Here is a 13,017-nt window from a genome sequence, read left to right as displayed (position 1 = left end):
TTTAAAAGCTTCCTTAATTCTTCTTGTAACACCAATGAAAACATTCCTGGACATAGAACTCCATACAACAACACCTAATGTGAGGTCATATGCAAAACATGCAATTCACCCTCCAAATAATAAACTGAGTTACTTTAAGATATGGATGGAATTTTACTGCACCTGCAGTTGGCTCCAAAATCCAGGTTCTCAAACTGACGCCACCCTAAATTTTAGGTGGACTCCAAGAGCCCTAAAGCAGGCCACTACAGCGCTCCTCCAGAGCCAATTTTTCAATAATTCTTTGCATCAGAGGAGGAGGAGGAGGCAGGGCAGGCTGGCTGCAGCTGCTGTTTCCAGGCAACCCCGGAGCTCTGGAGCTTCTCCCTCTGTACTCACTTGTTCTGCATCATGTTCATGATCACCCAGTCGAAGGGATAGACGTTCTTCCCAATGAGGTTCTTGAACATGATGAATGTCTCCATCAGGAAATCCTAAAAGAAGAGATAATATTTGGAGGCAATCAGACCAAGAGGCTCCAGGGGGTGGTGGCGGTTATTGATGACTGTGCTCCAAAAGGGTCTTTGTGTTCCTCAAAAAGCTGTTTTTCAAAAAAAACACACCTAAATCCTACTCAAGCACATTTATACATGATGCACACAAATCCTACAGTAATTCCATTTCAGAAATTATAAAAGCAGTAATCTCACACTTAAACAACACATGGGATTCATCAAGGCCAAGCACTGGTTCACCAGTTATCCAAAAAGAGTTTTCACTAGAAAAAACATCTTTTTTTTTCCATACTATGGAGAAAACCTCCCAGTTCCTTCATGTATTGTGACACACCTGTCGTGACACACCCTTGGGAAGCTGACAAAAGCACACTGGTTCATGGAAAGAGGAAAAAAATAAAGCTAAATATTTATTTAACTCTTAGGATTGCACAAAAAATACTCTCTGGAGTCAGGTAATGAATAATCCCTCCATTCATGGATATTCTCCAGAAACTGAGATTATTTATGTATTAAAATAAAAACATCTTCCAGCTCAAATCATGACCTCCATCTGGGGTAGAGGACAAAAATGGTTTGGACATCCCAAAATTGGGAGGGACTCTCCCTAAAGGGAGCAGCAGGAATTGCTTCTGCAAATGAAAGGCTGCCCAAGAACAAGTTAATTTAACAGCATAAACCAATTTATTTCCACACAGCTATAAACACACAGTTCTTTGGACCAGAAACTTTGTGTACTTTACAATGTAAATCATCTCCTACAATTTGGGAATCTGTAATTGCTATCTAACAATTTCAGTAATATCAAATGCTGCGAGAAAGATAAAGGGGAAAAGAGAACTGCATGCAGAAAGTCCTTGATCCACTTCACACAGAGATAAAAATGAACTTTTATTCCAAGGTTAGAATATCTTCCGTTTGATACAGTTTCTCAGCAATGGTATTTATCTGGTCTATCTTTAAAATGTCAAATGACTACAAAAAAAATCCCCAATACGTTCCATCAACTGGACTTTTAGCTAAGACTGGTTTCTGTGTAACCTTTTCAGTGAGAAACCAATCTGAAGTCCTTGCTCTCATCATTCTTTCTTCAGCTGTGAGAGCCAGGATCTTCAGCAGATTTATCTTTTAATCCACTGCTCTGTTCACATGTTTTCCTGGCTCAGAAATTCCCCATCAGTGCTTGCAGGGAACTGCAGAATTCCTGAGGACACGGCTTGGAGATCAAGAACCCCAGAATTCCTGGTTTGGGTGGGAAGGACCTTAAAGCCCTTGTTGCACATCTTCCACTATCCCAGGCTGTTCCAAGCCCCAGTGTCCAACCTGGCCTTGGGCACTGCCAGGGATCCAGGGGCCATTCCCTGTGTCCGGTCCCTCCAGGCCCTGGTAAATAATTCTTATTTCACAAAGCAAGGTGAAGTTTCCCCTCTCTGGAGCCATCCCAGACCCGCCTGGACCCTGCCCTGGCAGGATTTGGACTGGGTGATTCCCAGAGGTCCCTTCCAACCTCAGCTGTTCTGGGAACTTCCAGGGTACTGGGCTCCACCATGTGCACAACACTCCAGGTGAAAGAGCTCCTCTGTCATTTTAGCACACAGCATCAGCAAGGATCACAGAATCCCAGAATTCTAAAGTGGGAAAAGAGCCCCAGGACCACCAAATCCAACCTGTGGCCAAGCACTGTCACTGTGATATTTTCTGAAAAATCCCTTTGCTGGGATTTCTTCTCCTGGGAAGCTGAGAGGCCTCAGAGAGAAATGTAAACAGAAATTATCTGATTTGCTTCTCCCCATTTTGCTGCTTCGGAATGTGTCTGGACATTGTTTACCAACAGGTGTACGTTTGATTGGTTCCATGTGAATTGTGTTTTCTTAATGACCAATCACAGCCAGCTCTGTCAGACTCTGAGGAGTCAGTCACCGGTTTTTATTCTTCATTCTTGTTAAGCCTTCTGATGTATCCATTCTCTGTTCTTGTAGTATAGTTTAGTGTAGTTTTAGTATAGCATTCTTTTAATATAATGTGGTATCATGAGATAAAACATCAGCCTTCTGAGAGCATGGGGTGAGATTGATCTCTTCCCTCGTCCTGGGACCCTCACAAACACCACAAACAGATCCTGTGCCCAGCAAACAGATCCTGAGGCTTTGGCATGGATGGACACAAGCCTGGAGCTGCTCCTGGTTCAGATGTCACCACTGCCACCACCCATCCCAGAACCTCTCCTCCAGCTCAGGAAAATCTGCCTTCATTTAAGAGCTCAATCTGCAGATTTCCCTGCTCGTTTTTTCTGTGTTTTGGTGACAGAATTCCATTGATGATGATTTGGTTCCTTCCTGAGCCTGGGGGTTCTGACCTACTTTGCTGATTCAGCTCTGCATTTCCATCCCAATATTTACATTTTAATAACCCCACGCTCACACAGGTACTTTAAATAATGCTCTGTAACAACTGAGCTAATTATTGATCAAATAAAAGGCTTTTTGATGCTCACCTGGGGTTTATGTATTTATAATATTGCTTTTTTTTCCATTTTATGGTTCTCATAGAAAAGCAAATGGTTTGGATGAATTAACCTCATTTTATGAGGAAATCTCAGGGTTTTTGAGGGGCTGGGAAAAGAGGGAAGCCCCTCAGGACAAGAAAAAGCTGCTTATTTTCAGAATAACAGGAAGCAGGACAAATATTTCTGAACATAAAAACCTGTACTAAAGGAGGAAGGGTTACAACTCCTGCTCTCTCTCCAACTACAAATACAAATCCTATTTAATAGGAAATAGAATTCACAGCAGGTAAGACCCCTAAAAAATTCCCATGAATTTTTTTTTCCACTGATGGAAAGGAAACAGCCTGAGCTCAGCCTGAGATTCTCCACATGGCAGAACATTAACAGCCATTTTTTGTCAACTAAACCACATGTGTCTCAAATAAAAATATTTTTTACCAAGCAAAAAGAGGAAAAAAAGTCAGCCAATCCCAGAAATAACCTCCCTGATCTCAGATAATATTTCATCTCAGGATGACAGCAGAATCACAGATTTTGATTTTACAGAATCACAGCAGAGTTTGGGCTGAAGGGATCTTACAGCCAGAAATTCCTCTTTGGACAGACATTCCTTAATAAATCTAAACTCTCTATTCTGCAGAGAGGTAAAAGACTGGTTTTATTGCACTCCACCTCATCTTTTTGAAGACTTTTGAGGCCAAATATGACCATTATAATAATCTAAACCTGCCACCTACATAACACAGACCATAAAGTTTCCTCCAGCACTTCCAGCCCTGAGCTTCCAACTCCTGCTTGAGCAAGAGCAGAGGCTCAAGGAAGATTTAAGGGTCTCCAGTGGTGAAAAAGAAACCACAGCTTAAGTTTTCCCCTTTTCTTGCCTTTTTTTTAAGAAAAAGCTTTTCATTTCTGCCTGGTTGAATTTAGTCTCAGTTCTAAATCACTGCTTTGTGATTAAACTGAATCCTCTGCAAGAGGAGGTGCAGTTTTCACCTCCAATGGTTGAATTTAGTCTCAGTTCTAAATCACTGCTTTGTGATTAAACTGAATCCTCTATAATAGGAGGTGCAGTTTTCACCTCCAGCTTTGGGTTTAAAAGCAAAGACTCCTGGATTTCAGTTCTACTGAGTCAAATGAGAGTGGCACAAAAAATTGCTGGGTTAAAGAAGTGGAAAAATCACAGAAAAACAAAAAGAAAGAAAATTTAGTTTACTGCCTGTAGTTTCCTTTACTCACAGGATTAATGGTCTGCCAATAAATAATGCTCTGCCTTAATGAATATTATTTAAATTCAGCTCTGAGCTTTAGAGATGCCAGAGCAGGTGCAAGAGGAGGCTGCAAACTGGAACAGGGCAAAGAGCTCAAACCTTGCCCAGCAGAGACAGAAAGGAGAATAACACAAATTCAAGACAAACTGGGAAGTCCAAACATGAAAATTACACAAAGCAAAGGTTGTGGCATTGTTCTGGAGGGGCTGGAGGAAGAAGAGGAGCTGAAGAAGGATCCAAGCCCAGGTGGGAGCACCCCAGGGTGGCAGTGGGGTGGGTGATCACTGCCTGCTGGAGCTCAGCCAGGGAGCTGGGTGTCCCCTCCCAGCCCTGCCTGGCCATATGGCAGTGGCACTTTCAGGTTATTACAGAGTTATCTCCTCAGCTATAAACTCCCCTCTATTATGCTTTAATTAACTTGGGTTGTTGCCTTAGCCAGGCTACCCAATGACTCTGAGAAGACAAATTTCAATTATTATTGCTTATTTAACAACTAAGGGCATCTTTAAGGTTAAAGTGTTTTGCATAAAAGGGAAAAGGGAAAGTGAGCAGAACTCTAAGCAAAAGCTACTTCAAGAAACAAAATCAAGACATCTGGAAAATTTAACACTGAAAGTCCCTTTCCTAAAAAAAGCCTTTTTAATATTCTTTTTCTTCTTTCGTTACCAGATTTTAGTAATGTCTCATCACTACTATTTTTACTGCTTTGTTTTAATTGCCTTCAATCCACTGTCTCATGTTTTAAAATACTGAACAGTTCCAGCTGTACTCCTGTGCGTGTCACAGTGCCTAAAAAATTATTTTATATTAAATCTGTAATGCCAAACACATTTTGTTCACATCTCACAAGTGCATTTAATGACCAGTAACAGGAAAATAACCCAAAACCAAGCTGAGCCATCTTATGAAGAGATAAAACAAATGAAACTCACCACAACATCCGACCTCATCTTGCCAAAAGTCTTGATTAAATGGGCATAGTGGTAATCCTCCATTTGCCTCAGGATGGCTGTCATGCAGGCCACAAAACTCCCCTGGCAAAAAGCAAAGGAAAGGAATCCATTATTTAGGATAATGCAACATAATACTGGCGATCAAAACATAATATTGCTAGAGAGAACCACAGAATGCAGTGGACATAATTCCATCATTAAAATTCATTAATGGATATGCAAAATTCTGTCAAGGAAACAAAAAAAAAACAACCTCATCTCAGAAAGTTTCCAGTTTCCAATTTCATGGGTTTATCACCGAAGCTTTTGCGACATATTCTTCATCTAAAAATTGCTCAGACATTAAAATGTCTGCAAGGTAATAAACAGCACTCCTAAAAATATCACACAATATCAGCATTTGCATTTGGAAAGTCAATATTCTGCTCAAGGAAGAAATCTTTTCAAAATTATCATATTGAGCATTGAGCTAAACTAACCCCAAGTTTTCATTTCGCTGTGTGGTATTTTCAGATACAGTGAAGCTTAAAAAAACATCACCAAAATCCAGTGAATTCCATCAAACCAGAAGAGCAGCACCATCCAGATCTCTCTCAAAGCACAGAAAGAGTGAAAAGGGACCAAAGGAAATTTTACTTTTTCCTTCTGGTGGGTGAAAGGGTTGTAGGAACAACCCAACCCATCCCCAAGGCTCCTAAATGCAGTGAAATCCCATAAATGGGAGCTTCTTGTCCATCCTCCCTCTCTGCCTACATGCTAAAAGCCTATTGATGATGTCCACATCTCTTTTGGTCCTTAATGCAGGAGGAAAAACATTAAAAATTGATAAAACCCTCAGAAGAATGACTCAGAAAAGAAGTGACTCTTTCTGTGGTTTGATAGAATTGCAAGTCCCCCTTTCTGTGCTGTTTTCCAGGTTATTCCATGCCACAGCCCAGGAGAACACTCAGTAATTTTCTCTTCATAAAGGCACAGAGCCTTTATTGTTACCTTTAAGTTCAGCATTAATTTCAATTTAAAATCTTTATTTCCACATCAATCCAAGTAATTGAGATTAAACCTGAAACGACACCGGGTCACCTGCATGTGCTCTGAGCCCTCTTATTTACAGAATTTACAGGTTAACCTTAAATTCCACCTGATCAGCACTCCTGGAATTTGCTTTTCTCCTGCATGAAGCTGAGATCTAAAGTCCTAAAGTCCTACAGGATTTTGTCTGTGTGGGAATATTGAATTTTCCAGAGGATGCCAAGGTACTTGATGGGAGCTCTGTGGCACTTCAAACTCCATGAATATGGAAGGAAAGTCCACCTGAGCTGCTGTTCTGGGACATCAAAAGAACTTTCTAACAAGAACAGAATCTGGGGCTCTACAAAGACAACATTTCCTACTCTGAATTGGAAATAAGACAGGACCATCCGAAAAATCCAAACTTTAATTGTCAAATCAGTGCCTAACGAGCTCCTGGCACAGCAAACAGTGGGCTTGATAGGAGCCAATAGGAGAGCTGGTTAAAAACCTGGAATGGCTGCTGGAGTTAAAAATAAATACAAGAAGCAAATAGAAATGGAACACGAATAGGAGGGGATTCTGTACTGCTATAAGTTTTAGTTGGAATGATAGAAACTTGTTAAATTTTGTCTTTTCAGCTCAGGCTGAGCCCCCAAAGTAGTGCTGAGCAGACCTGGTGATTGTCTTTAACCAGTTATCAACACTTCTTCCTGTTTCCCTGCATAAAAATAATGATTTGTGCTCATCTTGGTGTTTATCATGGTAATAAAAACCTTTTCTTTGATACAGAATTGTTCCTTGGAGCCAACACTGCATCACACAAACACATCCCTGCTCCAACACTGATCTGCAGATCCCCTCCTGCAAACCACTGCTCAAGGACCTGCTAGGAAGGAGAATCTATTTAACATTAGGAGCAAAGTACAACTACCACTCATCATTTTCTTTGTGAGGTATCACTTGCAGCCAGCACGCTCTTAATTACAATGCTAATAAAGGTTTGTAATTATTTAGAGGTAATATTTGTACTCTAGGTGTTTTTAATATGCTCTAACTAGTTAGCAGTAGCTAACAGCATGATTAGATTTTAATCTTAAGTTGATTTTTAATCTTTAGTTGTATTTGGAGATCATTGTCATCATCTACAGACCAGCACTGGAAGCAATATATAGAAAAAAGGCACCTAATTCTCTAAAAAATCAATTTCAATTTGAGCCATAGGAATAATTGCAAAGCTGTGTTTACCCAGCCAGTCCTGCAAGGGGTTTCCATTGTTCTGGGCATTTCTCTGCTATTTGTTCACTGAAATAGTGGCAGGCTTTACCCTGGAACTCTTTCCCTATTGCAAAGCTCAGAAATGAGCTGGTCACACGGAGAGGAAGATCATTAAACAATATCCACTAGAGAAGCATTTTGCCAGCAGTTTACTACAATTCCTGCCTCTCCTGGATTGTTTCTTCCCAAACCAGGGACACTGAGGGTCCCCCTGGGCCAGCAGGGTTGGGAAGTGCCTGGTGGGAAAGGTCCTGGGGATGCTGAGAGGGTGAAACGAACCCAGGTGTGCCCAGATGTGCCAGAGGCCACTGGCACCTGGACTGGAGCAGGAATTGTGTCACCACAGGCAGCAGGAATTGTCCCCTGTGCTGGCACTGCTGAGGGACCTCAAACCATGGGGACAGTTTGGATCCCGCAGGACAAGAGGGACACTGAGGGGCTGGGGGGTCCCTGGAGGGATTTAAAATCCATGTGGATGTGGCACCTGGGGACACAGAGCAGTGGTGGCCTTGGCAGTGCTGGGCTAGGTTAGGTTAGGGTTAGGTGCAAGGTTGGACTTGATGATCTCAGAGATGTTTTCCAGCCTTGGTGATTCCATGATTCTCTTCTATGTTTGAAGTATTCCCAAAGCAAAGTCACGGGCTCCAGGATATCTGTCCAGAGGGAAGCCACATCCAGCTCCCAAGCAAGATGAGTGAAACTTCTATTCTGCTCCATTAAAAGAAAACAAATCTAAAGCCAAAAACCAAGGCATCTCTTTGTTTTAGCTTTTTTTTTTTTTTTATGGAAAGGATGCCTGATTATTTAGAAACACTTTTTATATTTTAAAAAATGAATATACTACTCCAAACTGTGAAATTACTTCTGATTTCTGTAAAATTCAGTTCTGAGGGAAAGCTTGAAGAAGCACAGGAATGCTCCACAATTACTTATTTTCCTAAATCGCCTTTAAAATAAAACTCTCAATGTTCAAATGTCTCTTGAACAGAAACAAGAAGGGAAATTTTAGTTTTAAATAATCCCCATAAGCAGTATTAACACTTAGAAATTCCAGAATGAGAATTCCCTGCAGGAGAGACCACACATGCCAACACTTGTCTGCCTCAGGGATAAAAGATCCTGATTTAAATAGGCTTGTCCATTTTCTCCCAGTGAAATATTTAAATTGAAATATTAAGCTCTTTATGTATAGTGAGAAAATCTAGAGAAATCAAACCTACACTCAGCTAAGTGATGTCTTACGAAAATGTCCCTGTTACCATGGTCAGGAATAGATGCAAAAGTCTAAGTTTCATTTATTTTTTCCATTAAATTTTTCTTACATTGCCTTAAAAGACTACACAACTAAATAAATAAATGGATTAATGTATAATAATAATAAAAAAAAATCACTTGAACTAATTCATTACATTTTGGCTTTCAGAACAGTTCCATAGAATTTACTTTGTTGGAAAGAATTTAAGTCCCTCACAATTCCCAGAGTTTGTAAGGATAAAAAATTGAAGTCTTCTCTCTGCTTACAAGTTGTATTCTCTCTAAACTAGCAACAAATAAAGAACTAAAAATCAATTGTTATCAATTCTAGAAGCCACTCATTAAATTGTCACTGCTTACAGACTCATAAGATAAAAATCCAACTTTAAAATGTCCCAAATTTCATCTTTTTGCCATGTGAAAATGTAAAATCCAATTTGTCTGCAGACAAGTTTGCTCACTTTAATGACACTATTTTATGTAATTTATAGTATAAAGGTATTACAAAATCCAGCATGAATAAGGGAGAGGATCTTCCATCATCTGTTCTCTTCAAGAATGTTTTATATTATAAAGTAGATAAAGATATGGATGGAAGTTTCAGCTTCCAGGGCATCCTGATAGCAATTTCATTCCTGAAGCTTTTCCCAGGAGCATCACACCAGGAAGGGCAGGAGGAAGACCCAAAACAAAGCAGAATGCCCCCCTAAGGCACACAAATTTCTCTCTATGTACAACAATTCATACGTGTATTTCTCACAGTATCAAAATAAACATTTCTTTTCTCGTAATAGAAAATCCCACAGTAAATTCAGCAGCACCCTCAGAGACAAAATTATTTCGTGGCTACAGCAGCAGGATAAAAACAAGTGCAAAACGTTCCCATTTATCACATTTTTTACAGAATACACAGAGTATTCCATTTCCTTAGGCCAAACCCTGCCTCTTGAACAAGAGAATAAAACATGTGAGCCTTTTTCCTTGCAGGAACAGCAGTTCACACCTGCAATAATGGCAGTGATAAATATCTGGGCAGTCTCCTGCTGCCACAAACATTCATTTGAAGCATCTTTTTGCCAATCAAGATGCAGTAAGGTATTTTCAGTGACAAATTTTGCTTCCAGAGCTCCTGGAAAAGATGTGAAACCTCCTTTACCTGATGTGACTTAAGGAGTTCAGAGCCTCCCTAAGCAGCAAAACCGATTTTAGGTCAAGCCAGAAAATGTCCATGCAGAATGCAGAGCTCTGACATGGGAGTTTAGAGGTGAAAATCAGTTTATTTCGTCTTCAAACCTTGTTTTACCTCAAGAAGTACTTTACAGATCCTGATTTGATCTCTGACAATTCCATCTCAGTCAACAGAAAACTTGTTTTAAAAGGAAAACTTTTCCAGCACTGAGTCCCTGCAGGAGAGGATGCAGGGAGAGCCCTTTGGGAAGGAAAGCAAAGGGGTTTTCACAGAGATCACAACCAGAACCCAGCCCTGACTGTGGCCTTGGCTTCTGAAAGAGCTGACAAGAAAGATGGAGAGAGAATACTGACACAGGGAATGGCTTCCACTGCCAGAGGGCACAGAAAGATTGGAAATTGGGAGGAAATCCTTCCCTGGGAGGGTGGGGAGGGGCTGGGATGGAATTCCCAGAGCAGCTGGGGCTGCCCCTGGATTCCTGGCAGTGCCCAAGGCCAGGCTGGACACTGGGGCTGGGACCCCCTGGGACAGTGGGAGGTGGGGATGGGATGGGATGGGATGCCATGGGATGAACTTTTAGGTTTTTCCAAACCATTCCACGATTCTGTGATTCCAAGATCGCAGCAGCTCCACTGTCGATTTCTCCCCACCTGAGCTGATTCTTCTTAATAAAGGCATTAAAAAGGAGAAAGATCTCCTGCCCATTTATTTCAAAATTCACTTTTGCACAAGGTTTATTTGTTAGGAAGTTGATGGTAACACAGTGGGAGTGGACAAAAAAAGTTCCCTGATTCAAAAGGGCTTTGCACCAACTTCTGTAAAAAGCAGGCGAAAAAATTAATGAGATGTTTTAGCAACACCATTTATCATGTTTCTAAGGCTCTTTTGCAGAAAAAAAAAAAAAGTCAATTTTAACCAAAAAATGCTTTTCTTTTAAAAAAGCTCCATGCAGTGTCAGTATTGAACAGTGCCCTTCAATGGAACCCACAGTGCTCAGGAGTTCTCAAGGTCAGTACATTTATTTCTGGTTTTCTAAATGCATTTGCCTTTCCTCGTGGGTTTTTTTTTCCCTCCCTCTGCTACACTAAACATTATTTCACTGAAAATCTACAGAACTGCCCTCAATAAATCTGTTTCAGGTATCTTGGTTTACACATCTATTAATGCTGATAATAAAATTATAAATGCAGTCATAAAATCCAGAAAACAACTGAATTTATGGGAATAGCCAGTACTCAAACACTAAAAAATAAAAAGGAAAAGCCATAAAAAAACATTTTAAAGTAATTTTGCAAAAAAGCAGCACTGAATATGGGAATATAATCCTGGTGCCAGGGCCTCATCACCCTCACAGGGAAGAATTTTTTTCCCTAATATCCAATCTAAATCTCCCCTCCTTCATCTTAAAGCCATTCCCTGTTTTCTTGTCACTCCATGCCCTTGTAGATATTTCCTTCAAAAAGTCACCGAGGAGGAACAATAAAACCAAATCTATGACAATGAGAAACCAGATTATATTTATCAAACACAATTAATATTGGAAGCCATGTAAAAAAAAAAAAAACAAAACAAACATTGATGCAGCCCAGAAAAAAGAATTAAAGGAAAAAACAAACCTGAAAAGGAAATGATAACTGGAGACAAGTGGCAGTCCCAGTAATTGGGATAGCCCACAGATATTTGGGATATTGTCTCTGCAGCACTGAGGTATCACTATGACAAATTATGGGAACAAGAGGGAGAGAAATGATCTTTTAAATGATAATCTTCACACCAGACAGGTGATGCTGCCAGATGAATACACTCCTAAAAGCAACAGCCATTTTGAAGACAAATGATCCCACTTTTGGTGCTTCTCATCTGCCTGTTTTAATGTAAATTATTTAGCAACTGCTTTATTGAGGGGTTCAGCGAGCTTGAGAGATAAGAAATGTGTGCAATCCAAATTTAATTGATCAAACCACGCAGTTCAGAGATCCCTGGATTAAAAAGCTCCTTGCAGGAGGAGGTCTCTTTGGGGAAGCTTTTGCATTTTGTAATTAATTCCTGCCTTTGGTTCACTCAGCACATCAACCATCACGCCATACCCCGGGGGCTGTTCCTTCCCCAGGTTTTGGGACAGGACACAGAGGATAAGGGAAGGTTTATGGGATGCAGGCTCTGATGTGGTGCTGTTCTCAGCTCTCAGTTCTGCAGAAGGTGACCCAGTCCTTGCAGACAGGAATTACTGCCAGGCTCTCATCAGTGGGGAAAATAAAGGCAGGGCTCTCTCCACATTTGCATGATATCAAAATGAAATCCCCAGCACAGGCAATGTTCTCATTCCCTCCTCCCCAAAGAGCAGGAAAAGAGATGCAACCCACAAAGACTGATAAAAGGCTGCTCCTTTGTTCTGACTTCTCTGACTTCAGCTAAGTTTTCTGTGATATTTTATGTTACAGGAGCAAATTAATGCCATTTACACAAATGCATGTATCAATACGGTAAATAAGTGAAATACAATTTCCAGACAGGTCACATTTCAAGTGAGAATTTCTGTTCCAATATTGACAGATAAGAGGAGCTGAAAAAATTAATACCCAATAGCAGCCAACAGGGGATTTCACAGGAGTGAAATTGCTCTTCTCTGCCTACAGGAATGTCCTCACCTTACCTGGCTCTTCCCTTGGAATTTGGCTCCCAAATCACTCATTCCAGCCCAGCCATGGGCAGGGACACCTTCACTATCCCAGGGTGCTCCAACCCTGTCCAGCCTGGCCTGGAACACTGCCAGGGATCCAAGAGCAGCCCCAGCTGCTCTGGGAATTCCAGCCCAGCCCCTGCACACCTTCACAGCCAGGAATTCCCAATTCCCAATCTCCCATCCATCCCTGCCCTCCCTGTGGGAGCCATTCTCTGTCCTGTTCCTCCATGCCTTGTCCCCAGTCCCTCTCCAGCTCTCCTGGAGCCCCTTTAGGCCCTGGATGGGGCTCTGAGCCCCCCCGGAGCCTTCTCCTCTCCCAGCTGAACAATCCCAGTTCTCCCAGCCTGTCTCCAGAGCAGAGGAATTTTATCCTTGTCCCACGAG

At 41.2% G+C, this 13,017-nt stretch overlaps 1 protein-coding gene across 2 annotated transcripts in view; it reads right to left on the bottom strand.

Annotated features, from left to right (window-relative positions):
• Positions 1-13,017, bottom strand: part of DOCK1 (dedicator of cytokinesis 1) — a 265,150-nt gene that overhangs the window by 112,329 nt on the left and 139,804 nt on the right. For both annotated transcript variants that reach the window (XM_039731351.1, XM_039731353.1), the window contains exons 28-29: positions 5,201-5,302; positions 379-473 (exon numbers count right to left, since the gene is read on the bottom strand). In XM_039731351.1, the coding sequence (XP_039587285.1) occupies positions 379-473; positions 5,201-5,302 (197 nt within the window). The remainder of the gene's footprint in view (positions 1-378; positions 474-5,200; positions 5,303-13,017) is intronic.

Source organism: Passer montanus, unplaced genomic scaffold (genome assembly GCF_014805655.1).
Source record: "Passer montanus isolate IOZ18808 unplaced genomic scaffold, ASM1480565v1 scaffold77, whole genome shotgun sequence".
NCBI lineage: Eukaryota > Metazoa > Chordata > Aves > Passeriformes > Passeridae > Passer > Passer montanus.
The sequence above is the reverse complement of the archived record's forward strand: the minus strand, read 5'-3'. Positions and strand labels throughout refer to the sequence as shown.